At 48.8% G+C, this 26,386-nt stretch overlaps 1 protein-coding gene across 1 annotated transcript in view; it reads right to left on the reverse strand.

Annotated features, from left to right (window-relative positions):
- Positions 1–1,603: 1,603 nt before the first annotated feature.
- Positions 1,604–26,386, reverse strand: part of C8A (complement C8 alpha chain) — a 33,049-nt gene continuing 8,266 nt past the window's right edge. Inside the window, exons 5-11 of the mRNA XM_054384573.1 lie at positions 24,410–24,599; positions 21,101–21,301; positions 18,341–18,581; positions 11,110–11,238; positions 9,262–9,419; positions 6,113–6,335; positions 1,604–1,755 (exon numbers count right to left, since the gene is read on the reverse strand). Of these exons, the coding sequence (XP_054240548.1) occupies positions 1,604–1,755; positions 6,113–6,335; positions 9,262–9,419; positions 11,110–11,238; positions 18,341–18,581; positions 21,101–21,301; positions 24,410–24,599 (1,294 nt within the window). The remainder of the gene's footprint in view (positions 1,756–6,112; positions 6,336–9,261; positions 9,420–11,109; positions 11,239–18,340; positions 18,582–21,100; positions 21,302–24,409; positions 24,600–26,386) is intronic.

Raw genomic sequence — 26,386 nt, forward strand, 5'->3', positions numbered from 1 at the left:
AATGAAGAAGTGCCAGATGCCTTCTGTCCCCCCAGGTTTTGGTGGCAGTTCATTAAGAAGAGGGAGCTGCAGGCTCTCGCCGCGGTCTCTGGACGCAGTTCAATACTCTGTGTATTCTTCTGCAGAGATTTACAGCTTGCATTCCAAAAAGCCCCTTAAATCAAGCAGCCTGTTAGCATCTTCTGCAGCTCTGGGTGCCTGGGAGATAAAATGCCTGCGTGCTAGCAGTCGATTCATCACTGATCTTAAAGAGGAGTCGCCTAACGGCTGCGCTCCAGCCTCTCTCTCCGTTGTTTTATTTAGCTCAGATTCTGCCCCACTTGGGGTTCAAATCTTGCTATGCTGCTTTGGCATCTTTAAGCTTAAGCATCCTGCCATGCAGAGCACCATGTGGCATGGCTGCAAGTCACAGAATCATAGAATGGCTTCAGTTGGAAAGGGCCTTAAAGATCTTCTAGTTCCAACCCCTCTGCCAGTCCTCTAGAGCAGGTTGCTCAAAGCCTCGTCCAGCCTGGCCTTAAACGCTTCCAGGGATGAAGCATCCACCACACCTCTGGGCAACCTGTTCCAGTGTCTCACCACTGCACCATGGTGCAGAACTTGTTCCCAACATTTAATCTAAATCTGCTCTTTTCTAATTTCAAACCATTGCCCCTTGTCCTGTCACTGGAGGCCTTTGGAAACAGTCCCTCTGCAGTCTTCTCTTAGCCCTCTTCAGCTACCAGAAGGTCACTATGAGGTCTCCCCAGAGCCTTCACTTCTCCAGGCTAAACAGACCAAATTTCCACATCCTGTACTCATACAGGGAAGGTTCTCCAGCCCTCTGGCCATCTTTGTGGCCCTCCTCTGGACCTTCTCCAACACATCTATGTCTTTCTTGTGTTGGGGGCTCCAGAGATTGACGCAGTACTCCAGGTGGAGTCTCACAAGAGCAGAGTAGAGGTGCAGAATGACCTCCCTTGACCTGCTGGCCATGCTTCTTCTGATGCAGCTCAGGATACAGTTGGCTTTTTTTTGCAGCTCTGGCCAATAACCTGACAGTCCCAACTTATAAAAGTTTCATGGTGCCTATGTCAAAACCAACTGCGTAAAAGTGCAGTGATCATGAGCTTCTGATGTGCTTTCCAAAGGCAAATACAAAAATTTATTTGAGTCAAGGTCACTTGCATAAACACCTTCAGTAAATTTATTTCCTGGCCCATGACAGCTCCAACAGTCACCCAGCAGAAAAGCCACCCCTGTGGATTGTCTGCCACCTCCTGTGTCACAGCCATGCCACTGCACACTGTTGGGGCTCCCATCGTGTCTCGTGGTGTGAGGGTGAGGGGCAGCCAGGTGTGCATGGAATCTGGAGTTGGGGTCAACAGAGCAAATCCAGTGTGTTACCTGCTCTACCGGGGCAGTTGGACTAGGTGATCTCCAAAGGCCCCATCCAACCCCCACCACTCTGTGCTGCCATGTGTTTGCCAAGGGCAAGACTTCCCAATTATTTCTCCCCCAGCGTAGTTCTGTTGCAGGATTGTGCTCAGAGCATTTATAGCCCAGCCCCGAGTCCAAACCATTCAAGCAGAGAGCTGTGGGGAGTGATGCTGTCTGGGGGTGTTCAGCAGGCTTTGCTCTGCAGGTCCCTCCCCACACAGGGCTCCCCTCCTCCCCGTGGGGATGGGTTGTTGCACTGCCGGCTGCGCCGCACCGTGCCCGACTGGCAGGGCCCCCATGGGGACCAGCAGCTCCAGCGCCCATTCGTCTCACCACCTAGAAGTGGATAAAAAAAGAGGGAAGAAAGAAGTTTTGGGGTCTGATGTGCTACACAGGGGATAGGATGCTTTCCTCTCAACGTGGCCTGTGTTTCCCCACAGCCCTGCCCGAGTGATAACAAAGCTGGGGAGGGGTCTGGAGCACAAGCCCTATGAGGAGTGGTTGAGGGAGCTGGGGGTGTTTAGCCTGGAGAAAAGGAGGCTTAGGGGAGACCTTATTGCTCTCTACAACTGCCTGAAGGGAGGTTGTAGCCAGCTGGGGGCTGGTCTCTTCTCCCAGGCAACCAGTGACAGAACAAGAGGACACAGTCTCAAGCTGTGCCAGGGGAAGTTTAGGCTGAATGTGAGGAAGAAATTCTTCCCAGAAAGAGAGATTGGCCATTGGAATGTGCTGCCCAGGGAGGTGGTGGAGTCATCGTCCCTGGAGGTGTTTAAAATAATCAGTGCCATGGTTTAGTTGATTAGATGGTGTTGGGTGATAGGTTGCACTTGATGTTCTTAAAGGTCTTTTCCAACCTGCTTAATTCTGTGATAGCCACCAGTGGTGGTCACACTGGATGTGTCTGGTTGTGGTGGCTGCATCCTGCTCAAAATCACAGAAGCACAGAGTGTTAAGGGCTGGAAGGGACCTCGAGAGATCATCCAGAGTAACCCCCCTGCCAGAGCAGGAGCACCTAGAGCAGATCACACAGGAACTCATCCAGGTGGGTCTTGAATGGGAGAAAATGGATCCAGACAAGGCAGATAACAACCCAACAGATAAGGACTAATGTGAGCATTGTGACAACCTAGCCTGGTGCTAGTCAATGTCCAACTCAAGCCAAACTTCGCAGAAACTAACATCTGGAGTTGGTATGCAAGTGTGGCTACAAATCAAGCATCTTACTCCATCAGTGGTGGGCAGCCCAAGGCCTGCTGAGCTCTCCAGCATGGCAGTGGACTGCACACCAAGGATCTCCCAGTTGGACTCAATGATCTTAAAGGTCTTTTCCAACCTCAATCATAGAATGGTAGGGGTTGGAAGAGACATCTGGAAATCATTGAGTCCAACCCCTCCAATCATGATTCCATGATTCTGTGGTTAAGTAAGGATGCCTCTCAAGGTTACCCCAGGAGGTTGAGAAAATCCTTGTCACATCAGATAGCAAATGGATTAGGAATAAGTGTGCTGAAACTTGGAAATCTTAGCTAAGTGATAAAAAGGATTGGTTGCACATACAGTCACAGGCTCACAGGATGTTAGGGGTTGGAAGGGAACTCTAGAGATCTTCCAGTCCAACCCCCCTGCCAGAGCAGGACCTTAGAATCTAGTGCAGGCTGCACAGGAACACATCCAGATGAATCTTGAAAGTCTCCAGAGAAGGAGACTCCACAACCTCTCTGGGCAGCCTGTTCCAGTGCTCTGTGACCCTCCCAGTGCAGAAGTTCCTCCTCATGTTGAGGTGGAACCTCCTGTGCTGTAGTTTCTATCCATTGCCCCTTGTCCTATCACAGGGTGCAAGTGAGCAGAGCCTGACCCCTCCCTCTTGACCCTCAGCCCTCAGATATTGATAGACATTGATTAAATTCCCCCTCAGTCTTCTCTTCTCCAGACTAAAAAACTGCAGGGCTCTCAGCCTTTAGATAGACACCACTGATCAGTGCTGGGGCTAAGTTTACATCCAGCTGCACCTGACTCCCCTCTGAGGAGGAGTTTAGAAGGCAAAGGGATCCTTCCTGAAACTCATGACTCAATGGGAGGATCTCCCTGACTGTTGTGTCTGCCCCTGTCCTCTCCTAATCGAAATGCCATCAAACCTTGGTAAACCACTGCCACGTTTACTATCAAACTTTGTGAAATTGCTGGTTTGTACCGGTGAACAAAGTTGCTGCTTCTCTCCTCTGAGTGAAGTGCAGCATCCCAACCCGTGGCACACACCACAGGTGGGAGCGAGGGAGGAAGATGGAGCTGAATGCCACCAGCAGTTGGTGATTTCAGCTCTGTTGTGAGCAGGGCCCTCTGGGCCATCCCAGCCATGCCCAGCACATGGGTGGCTGCTGAGATCCAGGTGTTTTGAAGCCAGGGGAGATGAAGCAGCATCACATTCTTCAGACCCAAACAGCTGGATTTTTTTCTTTTCTTTTTTTTTCTTCTCTGCTCATTTGAGAGGCTGCAGCTTGGCTTTCCCTTCCCAAAGGGCAGCTCTTCCTGCACTAACTTTCTCACCTCTGACCAAGGCAGAGGGACAAAAGTCCCCTGGCTTCATAGGGGTGGCTTGAAAGGTCTGCCTGTCCCTTTGCTGATTTCAAGGCTTTTTTTCATTAGAGTACAGCCTGAGTTGTCAGGAGTGTTCAATAGTATGGATCATGGCAGTGCTCCTGAGAGATGGGAGTGCTTGATGGCTGTCATTTACTGTCAGGTTTTATTTCCTCAACTGGCCTTCATGCCTGGCTTGGGCACTTTGTTAATCCAGACAGCACAAATGGATATGTGTGCTCTGACTCAGTGCTGGGTGGAAAGCTGGGTTTCCCTTCTCCTGAAACAGGGTGCTTTTAAAAAAAAAAAAAAAAAAAAAAAGAATGGGTTTGGTCTTCAGTGAGTTTTGGAACTAGGGGATGAAAATTAGCCCCATGAGTTGGAAGTGTGTCTGTCCCCACTGTTACAAAAAGCAGGGAGCACAGGGGTTGGCCAGTTCAGTGGGCTGCTTTTGGGCCAGGTCCTGAGCTTTCCAAGCTCCACATCTAAAGCAGATTCTTTGGATGTGGAGGCAACCCAAAGGACCTGAGATTTTTAAAGAAACCCACTGTGCAGTCACTGAAGCAATGCTTTTGAGTTCAGCTTCATAAACCATCTACCCAGCTCTGCTCTAACTCCCTGTCTCACCACAGCTTTGATTCTCCAGTGGTGAGACCCTAGTTATGAGCACACACAACTGAAGGCTTGGAGTTCTGACCAGTGGGGGCAGAGGTGCTGGAGTCTCCATCTCTGGAATCATTCACAACCCACCTGGACACCATCCTGTGCAGCCTGCTCTAGGTGGACCTGCTCTGGCAGGAGTGGATGATCTCCAGAGGTCCCTTCCAACCCCTACCACTCTGTGATTCTGTGCTGCCTTTCACCTTCTCTGCTGCAGGTGCCTGCTGGGGTCACAGAATCACAGAACCAACCAGGTTGGAAAAGACCTCAGAGATCATCAAGTCCAAACTATTACCTAACACCTCCTGACAACTAAACCATGGCTGCAAGTGCCACATCCAAGCTTTTGAATACCTCCAGGGACAGTGACTTCACCACCTCTCTGGGCAGCACATTCCAATGGCCAATTACTCTTAGTGTGGCCAGCAGGTCGAGGGAAATGATTCTCCCTCTCTACTCAGCTCTGGTGAGACCGTACCTGGAGTACTGCGTCCAGTTCTGGAGCCCCTATTGCAAGAGGGATATGGACATGCTGGAAGGTGTCCAGAGAAGGGCCACCAGGATGAGCAGAGGGCTGGAGCACCTCTCCTGTGAGGACAAACTGAGAGAGTTGGGGCTGTTCAGTCTGGAGAAGAGAAGGCTCTGAGGTGACCTTCTTGTGGCCTTCCAGTATCTGAAGGGGGCTACAAGAAAGCTGGGGAGGGACTTTTTAGGGTGTCAGATAGTGATAGGACTGGGGGGAATGGAATAGAGCTGAAGGTAGGAAGATTTGGGCTGGAAGTGAGGAAGAAGTTCTTCCCCATGAGAGTGGTGAGAGCCTGGAATGTGTTGTCCAGGGAGGTGGTTGAGGCCCCATCCCTGGAGGTGTTTGCAGCCAGGCTGGATGAGGCTCTGGCCAGCCTGATCTAGTGTGAGGTGTCCCTGCCCATGGCAGGGGGGTTGGAACTGGATGATCCTTGTGGTCCCTTCCAACCCTGACTGATTCTATGATTCTTTCTGGGAAGAACTTTCTCCTCACCTCGACCCTAAACCTCCCCTGGCACAGCTTGGGACTGTGTCCTCTTGTTCTGTTGCTGGTTGCCTGGGAGAAGAGACCAACCCCAACCCATCTACAGCCTCCCTTCAGGTAGTTGTAGAGAGCAATAAGGTCTCCCCTGAGCCTCCTCTTCTCCAGGCTAAACACCCCCAGCTCCCTCAGCCTCTCCTCACAGGGTTTGTGCTCCAGACCCCTCCCCAGTGGACACATTCAAGCATCTCAATGTCCTTCTTAAACTGAGGAGCCCAGAACTGGACACAGGACTCAAGGTGTGGTCTAAGCAGTGCTGAGCACAGGGCAGAATGACTTCCCTGCTCCTGCTGGCCACACTATTCCTGATGCAGGCCAGGATGCCATTGGCCTTCTTGGCCACCTGGGCACACTGCTGGCTCACGTTCAGCCAGCTGGCAGGCTGGGTCCTACCTGGGCGCTCAGCCTGCTGGCAGGCAGGACCTCCGTGTCCTGGCTGGCACTGGCAGAAGCAGGTGCTCCCCACCAGCATGGCTTCACCCTCGTCCTGGCACGGCCTGCAGTGGCAGGGGTGGAACTCCAACAAGTAATCCTCCAGGGCCCGTTTCAGGTTCTGCCGTTTGGCTTCTGCGCCGCCCAGGTTGCTTCTGAGGATAATTTCATGGATGGGCTGCAGCTGTGCAGGATGGAGATGAATAGCAGGGAGACAATCATTTCAGCTGGGCATCAACTGAGGTGCTACCACGCCACACTGAGAGAGCTGGATAAACTTGGGGCTCAGGGGAAAAAAAGAGGGGAAAAAAAAGTCATTAATCTTCCTTGACAGCTCCATGCTCATCATGCAAATGAATTGCCAGGGCTGATGGGCCACAGTGAGAAACCACCCAGCCAAAACAGGTTTGTGTGGGATTGCTTTTTCTGGACATGCTTTGGAGTTTCTGTCTGGATCTAAATGATGCATTAAAGCACCTGGGTAAGCCCATTTCTAATTTTTTTTTTTTCACTGATTTCCTAGTGCTGCCAGAGTCTCAGAGATCACAGTGTCACAGTGTATCACAGGTTGGAAGGGAACTCAAGAGATCATCAGGTCCAACCCCCCTGCCAGAGCAGGATCACTTAGGGTAGTCTGCACAGGAATGCATCCAGGTGGGTTTGGAAAGTTTCCAGAGAAGGAGACTCCACAACCCCCTGGGCAGCCTGTTCCAGGGCTCTGTCACCCTCACTGTAAAGTTTCTCCTCACGCTGAGGTGAAACCTTCTATGTTCAAGTTTGAACCCATTGTGAACCACCAAAAAGAGCCTGGCCCCCTCTACTTGACACCACTTTTTTGCCTTTTCAAACCAAAATGGGTTTTGCTAAGAGCTATGGGCAGTGAGTGCCATTAAAACTTAGTGCCACCCTACCACTAATGGTGACCAGATTATGAACCATCCAGTAAATCAGAGAATCATAGAATGGTCTGGGCTGAAAGGGACCTCCAAAGGTCATCCAGTCCAACCTCCGTGCAGTCAGCAGGGACATCCCCAACTAGATCAGGCTGCCCAGGGCCTCATTGAGCCTCACCTTGAATACCTCCATGGATGGGGCTCCAAGCACTTCACTGGGTAACTTGTTCCAATGTTCCACCACCCTCATAGTGCAGAACTTATTCCTGACATCCAATCTCAATCTGCTCTTCTCTAGTTTGAATCCATTGCCCCTTGTCCTGTCCCTGCAGCCCTTTGCAAACAGTCTCTCTCCATCCTTCCTGTGGGCTCGCTTCAGGTACTGGAAGGCTGCTTTTAGGTCTTCCCAGAGCCTCCTCTTCTCCAGGCTGAACACCCTCAGCTCCCTCAGCCTGTCCTCATAGCAGAGCTGCTCCAACCCCCTGATCTTTTTCGTGGCCCTCCTCTGGACCCTCTCCATCAGGTCCATGTCCTTCCTATATTGAGGGCTCCAGAACTGTATGAGCATGGAGAATTTTACCTTTTGGTAGACTGAAGTCTCCAGCTTTCAAGACCACAAAATGCTGATAGTATTTCCAGGAGCAAAATCCACTTCCCATATAGCCCAGTCTGGGCAACTGGAATAACAACTTGGGCAAGTGGAATTACAGCTTGGCCAACTGACTGTTAATCCTCAATGAGATCATAAAGCTGAAAGCTCAGGGTTGGTCCAAGGACACACATTGCACCTGCCCATCCGTGTGCCTTTGTGAACGCTACCCATCCTGGCTGGGAATCAGTGCAAACCAGCTCTGGAAAAGAGCTGGGAATCATCTCATTGTACAAGGCACTGAGTGGGGAGGCTCAGCCAGGTTTTGGGAAGAGCCCTTGGGCAAATTTGCACAAGGCTGTTTACCAAAGGAGAGGGAGCTGCAGATAAGAGCTGCAGAAGTGGACAGGAGAGCTTATCAGCAGCTGTGGTTGCACAGTGACTGCTGAGCTCCAGAGCAGCCAACAGAGAGGTCAGCTCATGGCTTACTGGAAAACAGCAATGAGTCTTGCCAGGATTGATGGGAACTTGCTCAGAGAAGTCAATAACCTGCAGCAGGAGCTGAAAGTGCTTCTAAACATTACCAGGGCTTTCTGCTGCTGGGCAGTGCCCAGGAAGCTTTGCAGAGTCTCTCTCGCCTTGCCAATAGTGCAGATAATTCCTGATTCCATTTTTCCTTCTCCCACCCTCTCCCAGAGCCAGGGGTGGGTCTGCTTTCAAATGGAGATGAGAGACATGGAAGCAGCAGTGTGCCTTGCTGTGACCACAATCCCTTCCCCACATCCCACAGCTGCTCTCCTGGAGCATACCATCAATCATAGCATCCCAGGGCACTTATGCCTGTTGTTGAGGAGGTGTGCCCAGCTCCTTACATCTCTGTGATCTCTCACCCTGGGTTATTGGTTTGTAGGGCTGCTCTTGTCTCTTCCTTTTCATCCCCTCCACTTGCACCCATCTCCTCTCCACCTCTGAAGCCCTGCAGGATGCTTCATATAAGCTTTCTATTTTATGATCAAACAAAAGGGAGGAGCAGAGCCTGGCTGATTTTTATGACCACAGACTCTCTTTCTGGAGCATGGAGGAAAGACAGGAAGGACCCACCTGACGAAGCAGCCAGGAGTCCCTCTGCCTTGAAAACTCCAAGAAGCACTGCAGCTGTACATAGCCACCATGGTCTGCAGAAGTTAGGCATAGCCACTGCAGTCAGAGGCAGGTGAAAAGCAGCGGGGGTGGGGGAAGAAGGGGGAGGGTCTATGCAGAGCCTTTGCTGGGAAGGCACCACTCCTTCCCCAGCCCTTTGTGAGTCCCCTGATGATACAGCATCGAGGAGAATAATAGGGATGAATGCAACTATGGAGAGCCATTCATGGGGAAGCTGTTTGGGGACACATCAAAAACTTAACTCGGCACTAATCCAGCACTAAGCTCCTTGTCTGTCTCCCTGCGGATGCAGTCAGTGGGAGATGTACTCCCCATTGTGAAATGAATCAGAGGTTACCAGCCCAGTGGCCCATTACATTTAATCTTGTTCTCTGATGGGATCACAATAAAAATACGAAATGATCTGCTCGACTACCCTTTTCATTCCTCACAGAGGCAGAGTTTCTTCAGCTGCAGAGAAGCCTTACCTCAAAATCAATAACAGCAGGATTATATTTTAATGACCTTCCCCAGTGCCGGTACAGATTGCCATCCCAGCTGGTTAAGAGCCCTCCACTGTAAGTGGTATCTCCACCTCTGATCCGGGGAATAATATCTTCCACGACGGCACTGTTGCTCTGCTCATCTGAAAAGTGCAATCACACCCCTGTTGTTTAACTTACCATCTCCACACCTGCACTAGGCACTGATTAATGGGGGTGAGCTCAGTGGTGCAAGGGGCTGTCAGTGAGCAGCACTGAGGGTGCCTCCTGAAATCCAGGGGAGCTCGGCATCCCCTGCTCGTGGGGAGGGTCCTGCCACGTTATCACAAGGTTCACAGATTGCTTTGGGTTGGAAGGGATCCACAAAAGGCATCTTGTCCAACCCCCCTGCAGTCAGCAGGGACACCTCCAACTGAATCAGGCTGCCCAGGGCCACAGCAAGTCTGATCTTGAATGGGGCCTTAACCACATTCCAGTAATTCACCACTCTCATTGTGCAGAGCTTCCTTCTAATGTCCAACCTAAATCTCCCCTGCTCCAGTTTCAAACCATTGCCTCTTGTCCTGTCACTCCAAGCCCTTCTAAACAGTCCCTCCCCAGCCTTCCTGTAGGTCCCCTTCAGATATTGAAATGCCGCTCTAAGGTCTCCTCTGAGCCTTCTCCTCTTCAGGCTGAACAGCCCCTTCTTTCAGCCAGCTTAGGGCCACAGCAAGCCTTACCTTGAATGTCTTCAGGGATGGAGCCTCAACCACATCCCTGGGCAGCCTGTTCCAGTATTTTACCACTCTCACTGTGAAGAATGTCCTCCTGCTGTCCAATCTAAATCTCCCCTGCTCCAGTTTCAAACCATTGCCCCTTGTCCTGTCACTACAAGCCCTTCTAAACAGCACTCAGTGCTTGGTGCTGAGTAGAGCATTCCAAATGCTCTGGGCTGGTAAGACCTGAAGAGCCTGCATGCCTCCAGCCTTGGTTTCTGGTTAGCATCTGGTCAGCAGATCATAGAGTCTGTTTAGTGGTTTGAGGCAATGGTTGAAACTGGAGCAGGGGACATTTAGGTTGGACATTAGAAGGAAGTTCTGCACAATGAGAATGGTGAAATAGTTTACAGACTTGTAAACAGCCTGGTGATTCCTAGCCTCTTTGAGTGTTTTTTTGTAGTCAGTTTTGACTTCTTTAAGTCAAATCTTTGTCATCCATGCTCAGTCTGTCATGGCTGGAGGGACTGCAGCCTTCCAGCCACCCCACTGTCTCTATTTACATGTGTTTCTTATCCAGGGGTTGCTACCTTAATTCCTACTTTTTCAAGAGCATTCAGTGATCCTGGAGACTTGGACCCACAACTGAGCCTAAGCCATGGATGGAATGGCACCAGAGCTCCCTTCTTCATGCCTTTCTATGACCCTACTTGGAACTCCATGGCCAAGTGACCACTTGGACATGGAGGTTGAGGGGAGACCTCGTTGCTGTCTACAGCTACCTGAAAGGAACTGAAAAATCTCTTCTCACAGGTAATTAGTGATAGAACAAGAGGGAATGGCCTCAAGCTGCACCAGGGCAGGTTTAGACTGGACATTAGGAAGAATTTTTCCCAGCAAGAGTGGTCAGGGATTGGAATGTGCTGCCCAAGGAAGTGGTGGAGTCACCAAGCCTGAATGTGTTTCAAGGTGGTTTGGATGTGGTGCTTGGGGATCTGGCTTAGGGTTGAACCTTGCAGAGTAGGGTTATTGGTGGGACTTGGTGATCCTGAGGGTCTTTTCCAACCTGAATATCTCTGTGATTCTGTGAAAAGAAGTCCACAAGGTGCTTTAAGAGCCACCTGCCCTGCTACCATACCAGTTTGCAGAAATCCTTTCTTTGCACAGTCAGAGGCTGTCAGAGATGCTTCCAAATTCAGTTCACTCTCCCCAGCTGTAAGGCCAAGTGACAGCCCCACGCAGGCACTTATCTCTTCAGCACTGATGTCTGCAAAACAGGAAGGAAATGGGTAAAATCAGTGACTCAGAATCCTGTTCGGGTTTTTTCCCCATCAATGAAGAAAATAGTTTATAAAATATTTTATAAGCTATTCATTTTCCTATTTGTTGTTTGTTTTCCCTGACTTTGAAGAAAATATTTGGTTGTTTGCATGGTCTGTTTCTCAAAGTTGGGAGCTCTTCTGGGCACAGGACAGCCTTTGGTCTCACAGTGGAAAAGACAATATTTTTGAGGGATATAATGGCCTGTTGTAGAATAGGTGAATAGGGAAATGTCCTTAATGTAAAAAAAAATTGGTTCCTTAGAAAGTATTGGAACTAAGTAAAACTCTTAACACAAGGCTTCAGGCAACTGTTTCCTTCTTTGCTCCAGTTACTTAAAACATACTTTTTTTCCCCTCTTTTCCACAGACTAACTGGGGTAAAGCTGGGAACAGCAGCTGAAACCAGTAGATCCTCACTAATTTTCCTAAACTCTGGATCTGTCCCACGTTTTGGTAGCTTGAGTAGCATCTTAAGCAGCGACTTGCACAAGGTCTGTTTGCTGCGTGCTGCCACAGCCTCACTGCCTGCTGCTGCAGGGCTGCTGCTGCTGTCATCACCACCACATACATCATGAAAATATGTAACTGGAGAGCCATGAAGCAGCTGCAGAGGAGAGAAGGGAACTAATGAGGTGGTTTCACCAAGGTAAGCAACGTGCATATTTCATGCAGCCTGGGTTTATGTACACACTTCAGCCTCCTGCAAATGTAAAGCTGTCTTCTTTCCTGGTTGAAAACACCATTGATTTCAATAACTACAGGTGGTGTAAGTGGTAGGTAACTCCTGTATTGCTCTTCTTGTCAGAGGACCTTACAGTGTTTTACAAAGCAGCCCAACAATCAATACCACGGTATTGAAAGGGAGGCACAGAGGGCAGCAGGAATTGTGCATCATGGCTTAAAGGTCTAAAGACTGAATCATGGAATCGTTTTGGTTGCAAAAGGCCTTTAAAGTTGATCAAGTCTAACATTAACCCAACACTGCTGGGTCATCACTAAACCAGGTCTCAAAGCAGAGTGTCTACATCTTCTTGTTGAACCTCTGGACAAGCCCCAACACCAAGCATTGTCTGTGAAACTGCCTCACCCCAGCACTGGGGAACAGGATCTTGGCTTGCTTGTGTTTAAAATCCTGGTAAAACACCCACAGCTCTGGTTTTGGTCCCTTTCACACAGCCTGCAAGAGATGCTCGCTGGCGCTGTGCAGGGCATAGATCATAGTATCACAGAATCATAAAGAGAATCACACAGAATTACTGAGGCTGGAATAGACCTCTGAGATCATCAAGTCCAGCCTATGACCCTAACACCACCACATCAACCAGACCATGGCACTAAGTGCCACATCCAAGCTTTCCTTAAACACCTCCAGGGAAGGCAACTCCAGCGCCTCCCTGGGCAGTCCATCCCAGTGTCTAATTCCGCTTTCTATGACGAAGTGCTTCCTAACATCCAACCTAAACCTCCACTGGTGCAGCTTCAGGCCATGCCCTCTCCTCTTGTCACAAGTTGCCTAGGAGAAGAGCCCAACTCCCATTTTACTGCAACTTGCCTTCAGGTAGTTGTGGAGTGTGATAAGGTCCCCCCTGAGTCTTGCTCTTTTCCAGGCTAAACAACCCCAGCTGCCTCAGCCTCTTCTCATAAGACTTTCTCTGGGTTGGAAGGGACCTCCAAAGGTCTAAACCCCCTCTGCAGTAAGCAGAGACATCGTCCTCACCTAGACCAGGTTGCCCAGAGCCCTGTTGAGCCCCACCTTGACTGTCTCCAGGGATGAGGCCCCAACCACCTCCCTGGGCAACCTGTTCCAGCGTTCCATGACCCTCACGGTACAGAACTTGTTCTTCTTGTTGGCTTGGTGGGCCCCAACTGGCAGAGCATCCTGAGTAAGGGGCTGTGAATCCTATATTCCAACTGGTGAGAGCTGAAGCATGCTCAAGACTTCAAGGGGAATTACATCCACATTGCAAAACTAGGCCCTTGAGGAAGATTAAATGCGTAGCACTCAATTACTTGCACTAAACAGTTCAATGGTGGTAAACACAGTGGGTAAAGTGCATTCACCCAAAGCACCATGAGTGATGGCTGATCTTGGGTGTTGGGAGTGCCATAAAATTACACTTGAGGAACACCCTGATTAATTGATTGGCCACAGTTCCCCCCATGAGTAATTGCATTCAGCCAGGGTCTGTCAATACAATTCATTATCGGGGGGCAGCGAGATCCGGGGCTCGAGAAAGAAGAAGCAGTTATCACTGCAAAAAGGGTGGGCATAGGAAAGATTGGCCCTTGAAAGGGGTGGGGGGAGAGCCCTGATAGTTGTGGGTTTATTGTTTGGGTGTTGTTGGTTTGGGTTTTGGGTTTTGTTTTTCCTTTTTATATGATGCAATTTGTGATAGTTAAATGCGCCGGAGCGCTAAGATTTAGTGCTGCAGTTGGAATTAATCAGGATGTATGAAGACTCTTTCTAAATTACTCTCTGTGTAATGTTTCTCCCATAAACGTTCTCCTAATGTGGGAAGACATTAGGCTGGTTCCTGCTAAATAATAGAACCATAACAATCTATTTAAAAAAACAAAACAAAACAACAACAAAAAAACAAGTAATGAAAAATATTGATGGCAGGGCAACGAGGGACCCTCTCTCTGACGTGTGCATTAATTTCACTCAAGACCATATCCATACAAGCCCTTGCAGCCTGAAAGCTGGGAACGGGGCTGGCAGCAAAACTGCAGTCCCTAAGCTCTGCACTGGTGAGCAGAATCACACAGAATCACAGAATCAACCAGGTTGGAAGAGACCTCCACAACCATTGAGTCCAACCGATAGCCCAACCCTATCTAATCAAGTAGACCATGGCACTAAGTGCCTCATCCAGGCTTTGCTTAAACACCTCCAGGGACGTCGACCCCACCACCTCCCTGGGCAGCCCATTCCAATGGCCAGTCTCTCTGTCTGGGAAGAACTTCTTTCTAAGATTGTGGTGGACTGAAATTACCACACACCTCCCCCCCGCCCCCCTGGTTCAGTTGCTTCAGTTGGAAGCAAATGAAGCTGTATTTACAAGCAAGACTACAATCTAAAAGAGGAAATGCAATGAATATGTTCAAAATACACAACATTTACATATATTATACAATTTATAAACAGCACAAGAACCCCCCCTGGACAAACTCACGGGGTTACCAACAGCTTGCTCCTCTTCTCCCCTGTGTGTAGGACAAGAGAAAGAAGAGCAAAGAGTAGTTTGTTAGTACTTAGCCACGACAAGAATGTATTCAAGGTCAGCAGCAGCTAAGCAAGAGCCAGCTAGTATCTACCAGAGCCAAGGAAGCCAAAAAGAAAGTTAGTTTATACAAACTAGCTTTATGTTAGTAGTCAGACCAATGGGATTATTTAGATTTTACCATCATTTTTCTTTTGCATCCAATGGTAATTTGTTTATATTCTACCACTTCCTGTTCAATATAGGTGCAGCCTAAAGCTACCACAAAGATCACACCTAAACTTACCCCTGGCACAGCTTGAGACTGTGACCTCTTGTTCTGCCACTGGTTCCCTGGGAGAAGAGACCAACCCCCACCTGGCTACAACCTCCTTTCAGGTTGTTGTGGCAGTTTGAGGCTGATGCCTAGGAAGTTTCCCACAGATCTCGAGTAGAAAAGGGTAGAATGTAAATTAATTACCATTGAAAAGGGAAAATAATGCTAAGGTCTAACTAATCCCATTGGTCTGATAACTAACAGAAAGTTAGTTGTATAAACTATTCTTTCTTTCTGGGCTCTTTGCTCTGGCTAATACTAGCTGGTAGCTTTTGCTTGCCTGTTGCTGACCTTGGATGTGTTCTTGTTGTGGCTAAGTAACTAACAAACTACTCTTTGCTCTTCTCTTTTCTCCTTTTCTTCTTTTTTTACAGGGGAGAAGAGGGCAGAGAGGGTGAAGCTATTGGGATTTCCCCCTGGTTTTGTCCAGGGGGGTTCTTGTGTTGTTTATAAATTGTGAATACATGTAAAGATTGTATATTTTGTACATATTCATTGCTTTCATATTTCTAGATTGTAGTTTTGCTTGCACACAGAGCTTCATTTGCTTTCAGTTGAGCTGGTCTGGCAATTTGATTGTGGGGGTTAGTTCTCCAAATTAGTTGAGGGGGGTAATTTCAACCCACCACAGCTGTGGTCTGTTCCTGGACATCTAAACCCAGAAGGTGACTTCCTTTTCAAAATTAAGGGTTCCTAGTTGCTTGAAGCCCAGTTTACACCTATAGCCTGATACTCAGCAACCACCCAAGCTGGCTTTCATTTAAGGAGGACTTAACCTAAGGATCCTTTTCCTGGGCATGTGCTTTATTCAGTGGTCTATATTAAAAAGGGGTGTTCTCTGTCTCAGAGCGTTTAACACACAGGCTCATGGGCTAGGTGGGCTCTCAGCTTGATCTTAAGCAGGTGTTGTGTCACTCTGCCCCGCGGGAACTCAGGGATACATCTGCAGAGCTTCAAACTCATTTTATGAAGCTCTAAATTTAAGGCTTGAGTGTTTATATCCTGATCCTGACCATTCCTTAGGGAAGTCAGATAATCTTCCTGCAAACACAACCTTCAAGCCTGGCCATTAGAAGGTCCAGGTTTGTTACCAAGGGCTTTTAGGCAGTGGCACGTCAGCGCTGCAGGTGGGGCACACTGGGACTGCCTTGTAGAGCGCTGCTGACCTGCTAAACGTGGACTTTACAGCAGAGCCTCAGTTAGGTGAAAATTACAGAAGCATGCTCCATTAGAATGGAAACGACAGCTCTACTGGGGCACATTTTTGTCTTTTGCTGAACTTCAAGGTTCTTCTTCTCTAACATAAGGCATCTTCTAGTAGCAGTAAATCTTCTCCTTACATGCAGAGTGAGCGTGAGATAAAGCAACATAATAACGGTCTGCCTCCACGTGCCCTTGCTTCATTCTGCCTTGGAAATTGGCAGTCTGCTTCCTGAAGGCTTGCTCGCCAAGATCTTGTTCGCTTCTCTATCACTCACTCTTCAAAGGGAATAAATGATTTGAAGAGGGCATCGTGTTTCCTAACATCAGTCGTTCAGCAACTTGATGAAATTTCTGTCAGCTGGTAACTTCTTGTTCTGAATTTGGCAGGGTTAACCCTCAGCATGGAGTGCATAGGCGTCCTGGTGCTGATAGTGCCAAACAGTGCCAGGCTGGAGGCAGAGTTTTGGGGCAGAACCGTGGAAATGAATGGAATTCATAGAATCAGTCAGGGTTGGAAGGGACCACAAGGATCATCTAGTTCCAGCCCCCCTGCCATGGGCAGGGACACCTCACACTAGATCAGGCTGGCCAGAGCCTCACCCAGCCTGGCCTTAAACTCCTCCAGGCTTCAGGCCTCAACCACCTCCCTGGACAGCCCATTCCAGGCTCTCACCACTCTCATGGTGAAGAACTTCTTCCCCACGTCCAGTCTGAATCTCCCCACTCCCCACTTCCCCAGTCCTGTCACTGCCTGATATCCTAAAAAGTCCCTCCCCAGCTTTCTTGTAGCCCCCTTCAGATACTGGAAGGTCACCTTGGAGCCTTCTCTTCTCCAGACTGAACAGCCCCAGCTCTTTCAGTCTGTCCTCATAGGAGAGGAGCTCCAGCCCTCTGATCATCCTGGTGGTCCTTCTCTGGACACATTAATGGAACAATGGAAGAGGCTGCCCAGAGAAGTTGTGGAGTCTCCCTTCTATGGAGACGTTCAAAACCCACCTGGATGTGTTCCTGTGTGACCTGCTCTAGGTGATCCTGCTCTGGCAGGAGGATTAGCCTGGATGATCTCTGAAGGTCCCTTGCAACCCCTAACCTTCTGTGATGCTGTTTGTAATTAATGGAATTAGAGCAACTTGCACCACCTGCAGCAATTTGCACCTGCTGGCCAAGCTCACAATTTGCTTTTGTGTGAATGTGCAGCTTGGAGTTACCAAGGAAGCACTTCCCCCAGCAGAGCTGAGCAATGGTCTTTAGGAAAAGTGGGATCTGTTGTCTTGTTGACACCTCTGCAGAAGCTGACGATCCAGTTAGTGCACTCAGCTACCATGTTCTTGTTCTGCATCTTATGCCTTTGATTAGGAACTATGTTAGGCTTTGGCTCCCCAGAAATAGCTATTCCTGCACTCCAGACATCTGCAGTGGCTATTTTATGTCACTGAGACTTAGAGGTATGGCTCTCCACCCTCATACACTCTAATTTGGTGAGAACTGGAGCTAATAGGGCTCTGTTAAGTCCTCAGTTGTGACACTAAGCAGAGTGAAGAGACAGAGGTAGTGTCAAGTGCAATGGGTTATTTCCATTCATAAAATGGAAACCTTCACTGTTAGGAGGCTGAAACCTGAGTGGGAAATGTTTCTTTACTCTGGATGGGTTTGCAGTCCTTGAGAATAGCCAGAATGAAGACCATAAGAAATAGAACAAGTTCAGAGAAGTCTAGCAAGTGGCACTGAAAGAAAGAGAAAAAGATGCTCAAGTTCCTTCCTGAACTACCATAATCTCACCCAGGTTCTTCTGAAATGAGATCAGGAAGAACATTTTGTGATGCTCCAGCTTCTCCCCTGTTGAGTGGCTAAGGGTGCATCCACCTTGTGAGTAACATGCAGATACATCTGCCCTGCCCCTACTGCTGCATTTTGGGGCTTGTGACAAGTATGTGTCTATCAAGTGAGGCTGTGGAGTCTCCTTCTCAGGAGACTCCTTCAAAACCTGCTTGGATGCGTTCCTGAGTGACCCGCTCTAGGTGATCCTGCTCTGGCAGGGGGGCTGGACTGGATGATCTTTTGAGGTCCCTTCCAAGCCCTAACCTTCTGTGATTCTGTGATGTGATAAGACATGTCAGCCAGCTCATCAAAGAGGTGCTGGTGAGCACCCACCCTTCCAGGACCCAGGGAGGTGATGGCTGTGTGGAGCAGCCAGAGCCAGGTGAACTACTCTGGCAGACTGAGCCCACCCCATAGTCACCAGGCTAGAAGTGCCTGGTTCAGAGCATAGAGTTGTGACCAGAGAATGTTGTGTCATTTTCTAACCTTTTCTTCTCATTTCCTCCTTGTTAATGACAAGGATGTACTCAAAGATGCCTCCCATCGTGCCAGATGTCATGAAATGGGTGCCATAGTCGTTGATGAATTTGGCATACAGGCCATAGTTGTAGGTGTCTGGAAGCTCCTGCAGAGACAGCAGCACATCTTCATCCAAGACAATGTTGTCCCTTCTCATCTTGAAACGGGCTGTCTGCACCTTTGTCACACCTCTGATGAATGCAACCTCCTGCAGGTGAAGAAAAGAGGAGCTGCCACTCAACATCTCTTTAAAAAAAAAAAAAACACCAAAACTCATTTCTAGTCTTCAGGTTTGCAGAGGAAAGGACGAATCTGTGACTGAGAGCATGAAAAAAAGCCCAGCTTCAAGTGAAATCACTGATCAGACTTTTTCAGGCTGTCTCTTTCTCCTGTGCTGCATGAGGTGGTGAGCAAAGCCATGGGTTTGGATGCCATGGGGGGTTTTATTGAGGTGTGAATCTGAACAGAGTTGGGATCCATGTGATTCCTCTCCACCCACCATTTCTGCTATTTCTTTTTGTTTTCTGCTTTCCTTTCCATACTGTTTATTCCTTTTTGTTTTATTCACAGCCTTGACCCCATGATACAGAGACCTGCTGGAGAGAATCCAACAGAGAGCCATGAGGATGCTTAGGGTACTTGAGCATCTCCCCTGTGAAGAGAGACTGAGAGCTCTGGGGCTGTTTAGTCTGGAGAAGAGAAGACTGAGAGGGGATCTGATCAATGTCTATAAATATCTGAGGGGTGGGTGTCAAGTGGAGGGGGCCAGGCTCTTTTGGGTGGTTCACAGTGATAAGACAAGGAACAATGGGTTCAGACTGGAACAGAGAAGATTTCAGCTCAACGTGAGGAGAAACTTCTTTACAGTGAGGGTGACAGAGCCCTGGAACAGGCTGCCCAGGGGGGTTGTGGAGTCTCCTTCTCTGGAGCCTTTCCAAACCCACCTGGATGCATTCCTGTGCAGACTACCCTAAGTGATCCTGCTCTGGCAGGGGGGTTGGACTTGATGATCTCTTGAGGTCCCTTTCAACCTCTGATATACTGTGAGACTGTGACACTGTGATACAGGTGCTCAAGGCAAGCCCAGAGCAGCCTGGAAGTGGCAGAGATACCCTGCCCAGGAAGGTGCTGATAGAAGGGTAGAATTTTCTGGCTAAACCAGTGGGGGTTATCCTGGCCAGGAAGTTGCTGATGAAGGGTTGAATTTTCTGGCTATACCACCAGGTCCACAACTCCACTTCTAGATGAACCACTGCCTTGCCTAAGGCTCCAGTGCAACCAGAACAACCCTTGAAATCATTCTCCCCCATAATCAATCAGCCTTTAGCTCCAAACACCATGGGACCTCTTAGACAAGGGCCCAGTAAACACTATAATGGTGCCCATTTCAAACAGCTTTTAAGGGCATTTTGACCCAGAACACCATCAAAGTAATTCTTCTTTATTGTTTTCTGTCAGCAGCCACGGGAGAAGTGGAGAAGGGGCACAGTAAATGTGGGAAACACCAGCACAGCACTCCTGTTATTATCTTGGGAAGAGGTCATCACAGCCAGCCCATGATGGAAAGCCACTGCAAGAAATGCACCCTGATACCAGCTACCTTTTGTGGGGGGTTGTTTTGGTTTTGATTTTGTTTTCCCCAGCTTTCAGTGTGGTATTTTAACCTCCTATTAGAAGTAGCCTGTTTTCCCCTCACAAAGCAGCTTGTATTAATTTGACCAAGATCTATTTGGTAGCAGAGATCGTTCCCTGAGGACAACTGTTTTGCTCATCATCCTCTTGATATTTCCTTCTCCCTCCTCCTCACTTTCAGCATGTTTTTTAATTGATGTAAGCATGAAGCAGGGGGGGGGGAAGCTGACATTCTGTGTGCCATGTGTTGTGCTACTTCATAATTCAATCTTATTCCCACTCCCCCGTTTGCTCAAGACATAATAAGAACAACAAACAGGATTGCTAACAATCATGCAGTTGCAATTACATGAACAAATTAAGGTACAATTACTATGTGTGAGGGGGAGGGGGGAAAAAATGCACTTGAGAGAATAAACTGACAGAAGTTACAGCCCAGAGCGTGCAAGGCACAGGTGACACCACTGGAGCATGTGCATATAATCATAGAATGGTCAGGGTTGGAAGGGACCTCAAGGATCAGCCAGTTCCAACCCCCCTGCCATGGGCAGGGACACCTCACACTAGAGCAGGTTGCACATCCAACCAGGGATGAGGCTTCCACCACCTCCCTGGGCAACCTCTTCCAGTGTCTCACCACCCTCACAGGGAAGAATTTCTTCCTAACATCCAATCTGAATCTCCCCATTTCTAGTTTTGTTCCATTCCCCCCAGGCCTATCACTCCCTGACACCCTCAAAAGTCCCTCCCCAGCTTTCTTGTAGCCCCCTTCAGATACTGGAAGGCCACAAGAAGGTCTCCTCATAGAATGGTTTGAGATGGAAGTGACCTCCAAAGGTCATCCAGACCAACCCCTCTGCAGTCAGCAGGGACATCCTCCACTAGATCAGGCTGCCCAGAACATTGTTGAGCCTGACCTTGAGTATCTCCAGGGATGGGGCCTCAACTACCTCCCTGGGCAACCTGTTCCAGTGTTCCACCACCCTCATGGTGCAGAACTTGTTCCTAACATCCAACATAAATCTCCTCTTCTCTAGTTTCAAAGCATTGCCCCTCACCCCACCACTACCTCACTGATTTAATCTTCTCTTTTACCTTTTCAGTGTATTGTGTGAAGTTCTTCAGCGATCCTTTGCCACCTGATAAGGTGAAGCCCAGGTTGAACTGCACAGCTGAGTCTACAGGAGCAATTCCAATGGTAAGGCCAAAAGCTTTGGATTTGTCTCTTTTAAGGGCATCAAGCAGATCCTTTGACTCGTCATAAAACTCAAAAGCAAATCCAGAATCAGCGTGAGCCTACAGTGAAAGAAGCAGACATTAATTTTTCAGGTACTTCCCTTCCTTTTTAGTCTCTATTTGTTTGAGGAGCTGATGGGACCTATTTTGAAGGCCAGGAGAACACCAAGTTTGACTTCAGAGAAGGAGGAATAAAGAATTCATTCATGTGCAGTTTCAGAATGGTTTAGGTTGGAAGGGACCTTGAAGATCATCCCGTTCCAACCCCCCTGCCTACACCAGGGACACCTCACACTAACCCAGGTTGCTCAAGGCCTCATCCAACCTGGCCTTGAACACCACCATGGAGGGGGCATCCTCCCTGGGCATCCTGTTCCAATGTCTCACCACCCTCACTGGAAAGAATTTCTTCCTAATCTGCAGTCTAAATCTCCCCTCCTTATGCTTTGATCCATTTCCTCTCATCCTGTCACTACAAGCCCCTGTACAAAGTCCCTTCCCAGCTTCCTCTTAGGCCCATTTGAATACTGGAAAGCTGTTCTATGGTCCCTCTGGATCCTTCTCTTTTCCAGGCTGAAGAGCCCCAGCTCTCACAGCCTGATTCCACAGGGGAGGTTCTCCATCTTTCCGTTTGGAAAGATGCAAGAGGTGTGGATAAAGCCATGCATTTTGCTTCATCCCTTCTCCTGGCAAGGTAAGGTTTGTGTTTAGCCACTCAAAGCAGCACCATTACAGCCAGAGCTGCTAATGGTACCTATTAAGCCAGCTTGACACTTCCCATTATAAACTCCTTCTAGTTCCATGCAGCTCTGCCAAATCCTAGCAACTTGGACTGATTTTTTTTTCCTCCCCAGCCTGCTTCTGGATGAATTTATTTAGGGAAAAAAAAATTCAACTTGCAATGGCAGTGCTAGAAAAAACAAACATTGCTTTGCCAGTGTTTTGGAGCAGTGACCTTTTCCTTGACAGCTCTTCTTTGCCAGCCTGTGGAATCGAGCAGCCTTGCTGAATCCAAGCTGTGCCATTTGCCATCTTTATTAAAAGCCACCTAAATTACCCATACTAAATGAACCCAAACCATCCCACATCACACTGGGTGACTCACAGTATCACAGTATGTCAGAGGTTGGAAGGGACCTCAAGAGATCATCAGGTCCAACCCCCCTGCCAGAGCAGGATCACTTAGGGTAGTCTGCACAGGAATGCATCCAGGTGGGTTTGGAAAGTCTCCAGAGAAGGAAACTCCACAACCCCCCTGGGCAGCCTGTTCCAGGGCTCTGTCACCCTCACTGTAAAGAAGTTTCTCCTCATGTTGAGCTGAAATCTTCTCTGTTCCAGTCTGAACCCATTGTTCCTTGGCTTATCACTGTGCACCACCCAAAAGAGCCTGGCCCGCTCCACTTGACACCCACCCCTCAGATATTGATAGACATTGATCAGATCCCTCTCAGCCTTCTCTTCTCCAGACTAAACAGCCCCAGGTCCCTCAGTCTCTCTTCATAGGTCCCTCAGTCTCTCTTCAAAGGGGAGATGCTCAAGTCCCCTAATCATCCTCTCGGTTCTCCGTTGGATTCCCTCCAGCAGGTCTCTGTCTCTCTTGAGCTGGGGAGCCCCAAACTGGACACAGGATTGCAGCTGTGGTCTCAGCAGGGCAGAGCAGAGAGGTAGAAGAACTTCCCTAGCCCTGCTGGACACACCTGTCTTGATACATCCTGGGATCCCATTGGCTCTCTTGGCCACAAGAGCACATTGCTGTCCCATGCAGAACTTGCTGCCCACCAGCACTCCAAGGTCTTTCTCTGTGGAGATGCTTTCCAGCAGGGCAGCCTCTAACCTGTCCTGGTGCCTGCTGTTATTCCTCCCCAGATGCAGGACCCTGCACTTGTCCTTATTGAACTCCATGAGGTTTGCCTGCCCCCAGCTCTCAGCCTGTCCAGGTCACGTTGGATGCTGCACAGCCTGAGGGGTGTCAGCCAACCGCTCCAGTTCTGTATCATCAGGAACTTGCTGAGGGTACTCTCAATCCCCTCAGCCAGGTCATTGATAAAGATATTGAAGAAATATCCCTAGACCCCAGCACACAGGCAATCCTAAGGTGCCCATGGGGCATTCTCAAGTGTTGGAACTGTCTGGATTCCAACTACAGACTAAGAGGTACAAAGAACTTTCCCTACTGAGAGGACTTTACATTGAGACTGTGGCTGTCATATGGCCCTGGAATAAAAAGCTTTCATTCACTCCTGTCAGAAAGCATGATAAATGTTTAACAGGATGGCCAAGGCACACACTTAGGATGTGGGAGACCCAGGCTGAACCCTTGCTCTACTTAGTTCAATCTCCAACGTCAGATGTGATCCCACAGGGTATAAACATTATGACAGATACATGGTGATGGCTTTCAGGATCTTGGTCTCCCTCAGAATTTGGATTTATGTCCCTTTCAGCCATGCTGTAGGCTTAAAATGCTTTCAGAGATTGAACTGATAGCATTCTTCCCGTTTTACACATGGCCAAATTCATCCCTGGAGAGGGAAGTAGCTTTTGCAAGCTCTACAGCTCATTAATAGTACAGTTTAGAGAAACCCCATTTCTCTTTTGGCTCTGGCTAGGCCAGAGTAAGCAATGGTGATGCCTGGGTGATAAAGCACGTTAGTTCCTCCATGTGCCATAAAACAGCATTTAAATCAATTGCCTGTTGTCTTGGGGACAGCTGGAGGAAGGTAGGTTGAAAGAAAACCTATAGTGGATGAATCATAGAATTGTTAGGGTTGGAAGGGACCTCAAGGATCATCCAGTTCCAACCCCTCTGCCATGGGCAGGGACACCTCACACTACAGCAGGTTGCTCGCAGCCACATCCAGCCTGGCCTTAAAAATCTCCAGGGATGAGGCTTCTACCACCTCCCTGGGCAATCTGTTCCAGTGTCTCACCACCTTCATGGTGTAAAACTTCTTCCTAACATCCAATCTGAATCTCCCCATTTCTAGTTTTGCTCCATTCCCTCTAGTCCTATCGCTCCCTGACACCCTCAAAAGTCCCTCCCCAGCTTTCTTGTGGGCCCCATGATAAACTGTTAGCTAAAAATCTGGAGAGAACTTTTAGCTGGGGGGGGGGGGTGTGAAAAGAAAACCCAAAGCCTTGGTCGATGTGACCAGCCCAAGGACTTACTAGGAAGTGGTAGGTGTGGAAGTTGTAAGGCTTGCGGAAGTACTTCTCGTCGTCTCCGTAGTAGAGCTGTTCACACACAGCATTGTACTTCAGCTCCCTCCAGTCCCCGTTGTAGACGTGCTCACAGTGGCCCCCAAAGAAATGAGGGTCATACACGTACTGGCTCCCTTCCTGTGTTAGGATGTTGTACCTTGGGAAGAGGTAGCATCCAGAAGGTTATCCATAGGTCCTGCTTTAGTTCCCCAGCACTCGCTGGTGCTGTTCTCAGAATGCTACATCTACGTAACATCCTCAGGTCTCTGACTTGGAATTTGGATAGCATCTAAAATCTGAGGGTTGGGTTTGTTATCTCCTTCACAGAGCTGCCCTGGTGAGACCTCACCTGGAATATTGCATCCAGTTTTGGGCTCCCCAGTTCAAGAGGGGCTGGGATCTACTGGAGAGAGTCCAACGGAGGGCTACAAGGATGATTGAGGGACTGGAGCACTGCCCTACGAGGAGAGGCTGAGAGCCCTGGGGGTGTTCAGTCTGGAGAGGAGAAGACTGAGAGTATCTAATCAATGTTTATAAATATCTGAGGGCTGAGTGTCAAGAGGGAGGGGACAGGCTCTGCTCACTTGCACCCTGGGGCAGTGGATATAAACTACAGATATAAACTCAACATGAGGAGGAACTTCTTCACTGGGAGGGTCCCAGAGCACTGGAACAGGCTGCCCAGAGAGGTTGTGGAGTCTCCTTCTCTGGAGACTTTCCAGACCCATCTGGATGCATTCCTGTGTGACCTGCACTAGATTCTATGGTGCTGCTCTGTCAGGTGGGTTGGACTCAATGATCTCCTGAGGTCCCTTCCAACCCCTAACACCCTGTGATCCCATGATCCTGTGACAGCTCTTTTGTTTCCAAGATACTGGTTGGGACTCATATGTCAGTAATACAAGAAATCAGCTAAGCTGGGTAGTCCATCCCTGCAAGTACAATTATGAGAGTCATAGAATCATAGAGTCATAGAATAACCTGGGTTGGAAGGGACCTCACAAGTTCATTTAGCCCAACCCCCTCTGCAGTCAGCAGGGACATCCTCCACTAGATGAGGTTGTCCAAAGCCCTGTTGAGCCTCACCTTGAATGTTTCCAGGGATAGGACTTCAACCACCAACCTGGGCAATCTGTTCCAGTGTTTCACCACCCTCCTGGTGCAGAACTTGTTCCTAGCATCCAATCTAAATCTCTTCTTCTTTCTTTTCAAACCATTGTCCCTCCTGCTATCACTACAGACTTTTGGAAACAGTCCCTCTGCAGCGTTCTTGTAGGCCCCCTTCAGGTACTGGAAGGTTTTTATTTAGTCCCAAAGTCCTGGAATTCCTCCAGGTCCCCGGCTGAGCCTAATGCCTCTCACTGTCACAGAGTGTTTCCAGGCATTCCCTGTAATTGTTTTCTATTTTAATTTCATCTCCTTTATTTCAACAATGGGAGTTAGCACCCTCCCTGCACTGGCAGTCTGCCTGTGCTTTGTCAGGGCTCTCACTGACTCTTTCCTTACTCCTCTTTCTTCCTCCTCTCCAGCCATCACAGCTGCTCCCCTCTGAAATCCTGCCTACTGCTTAATATTCCCTGTAATTCCAGGGCCCCAAATGAAAGCATTATTCAGGCTGGACAGCAGCATTGCTCCTCACAACAGGGAATCCTCTTTAAGGCTAAGATAGTAAATGGTATTGCTTTTGCCTGGTCTACAGAAGAAACACATCACAGAGCAGTATTAAATGGGGTGCTCGGTGAAAATTATTTCATATCTTGGAAAAAAAAAAAAACCTTTAGATGAATTCTCCCAGGCCCTGGCCCAGAGAGCTGTTTGTCTTCTGGACTCCAGAGAACGTTGGATGGATGTGGTAGGGCAATTATCTAATGGCTGTGACTGCCTTCTCGTAGTGTTGGCAGTGTTCTCCAAGCAGCATCTTGGTTAAAACACAAGACCTAAAAT

The sequence above is a fragment of the Indicator indicator genome, chromosome 10 (genome assembly GCF_027791375.1).
Source record: "Indicator indicator isolate 239-I01 chromosome 10, UM_Iind_1.1, whole genome shotgun sequence".
NCBI lineage: Eukaryota > Metazoa > Chordata > Aves > Piciformes > Indicatoridae > Indicator > Indicator indicator.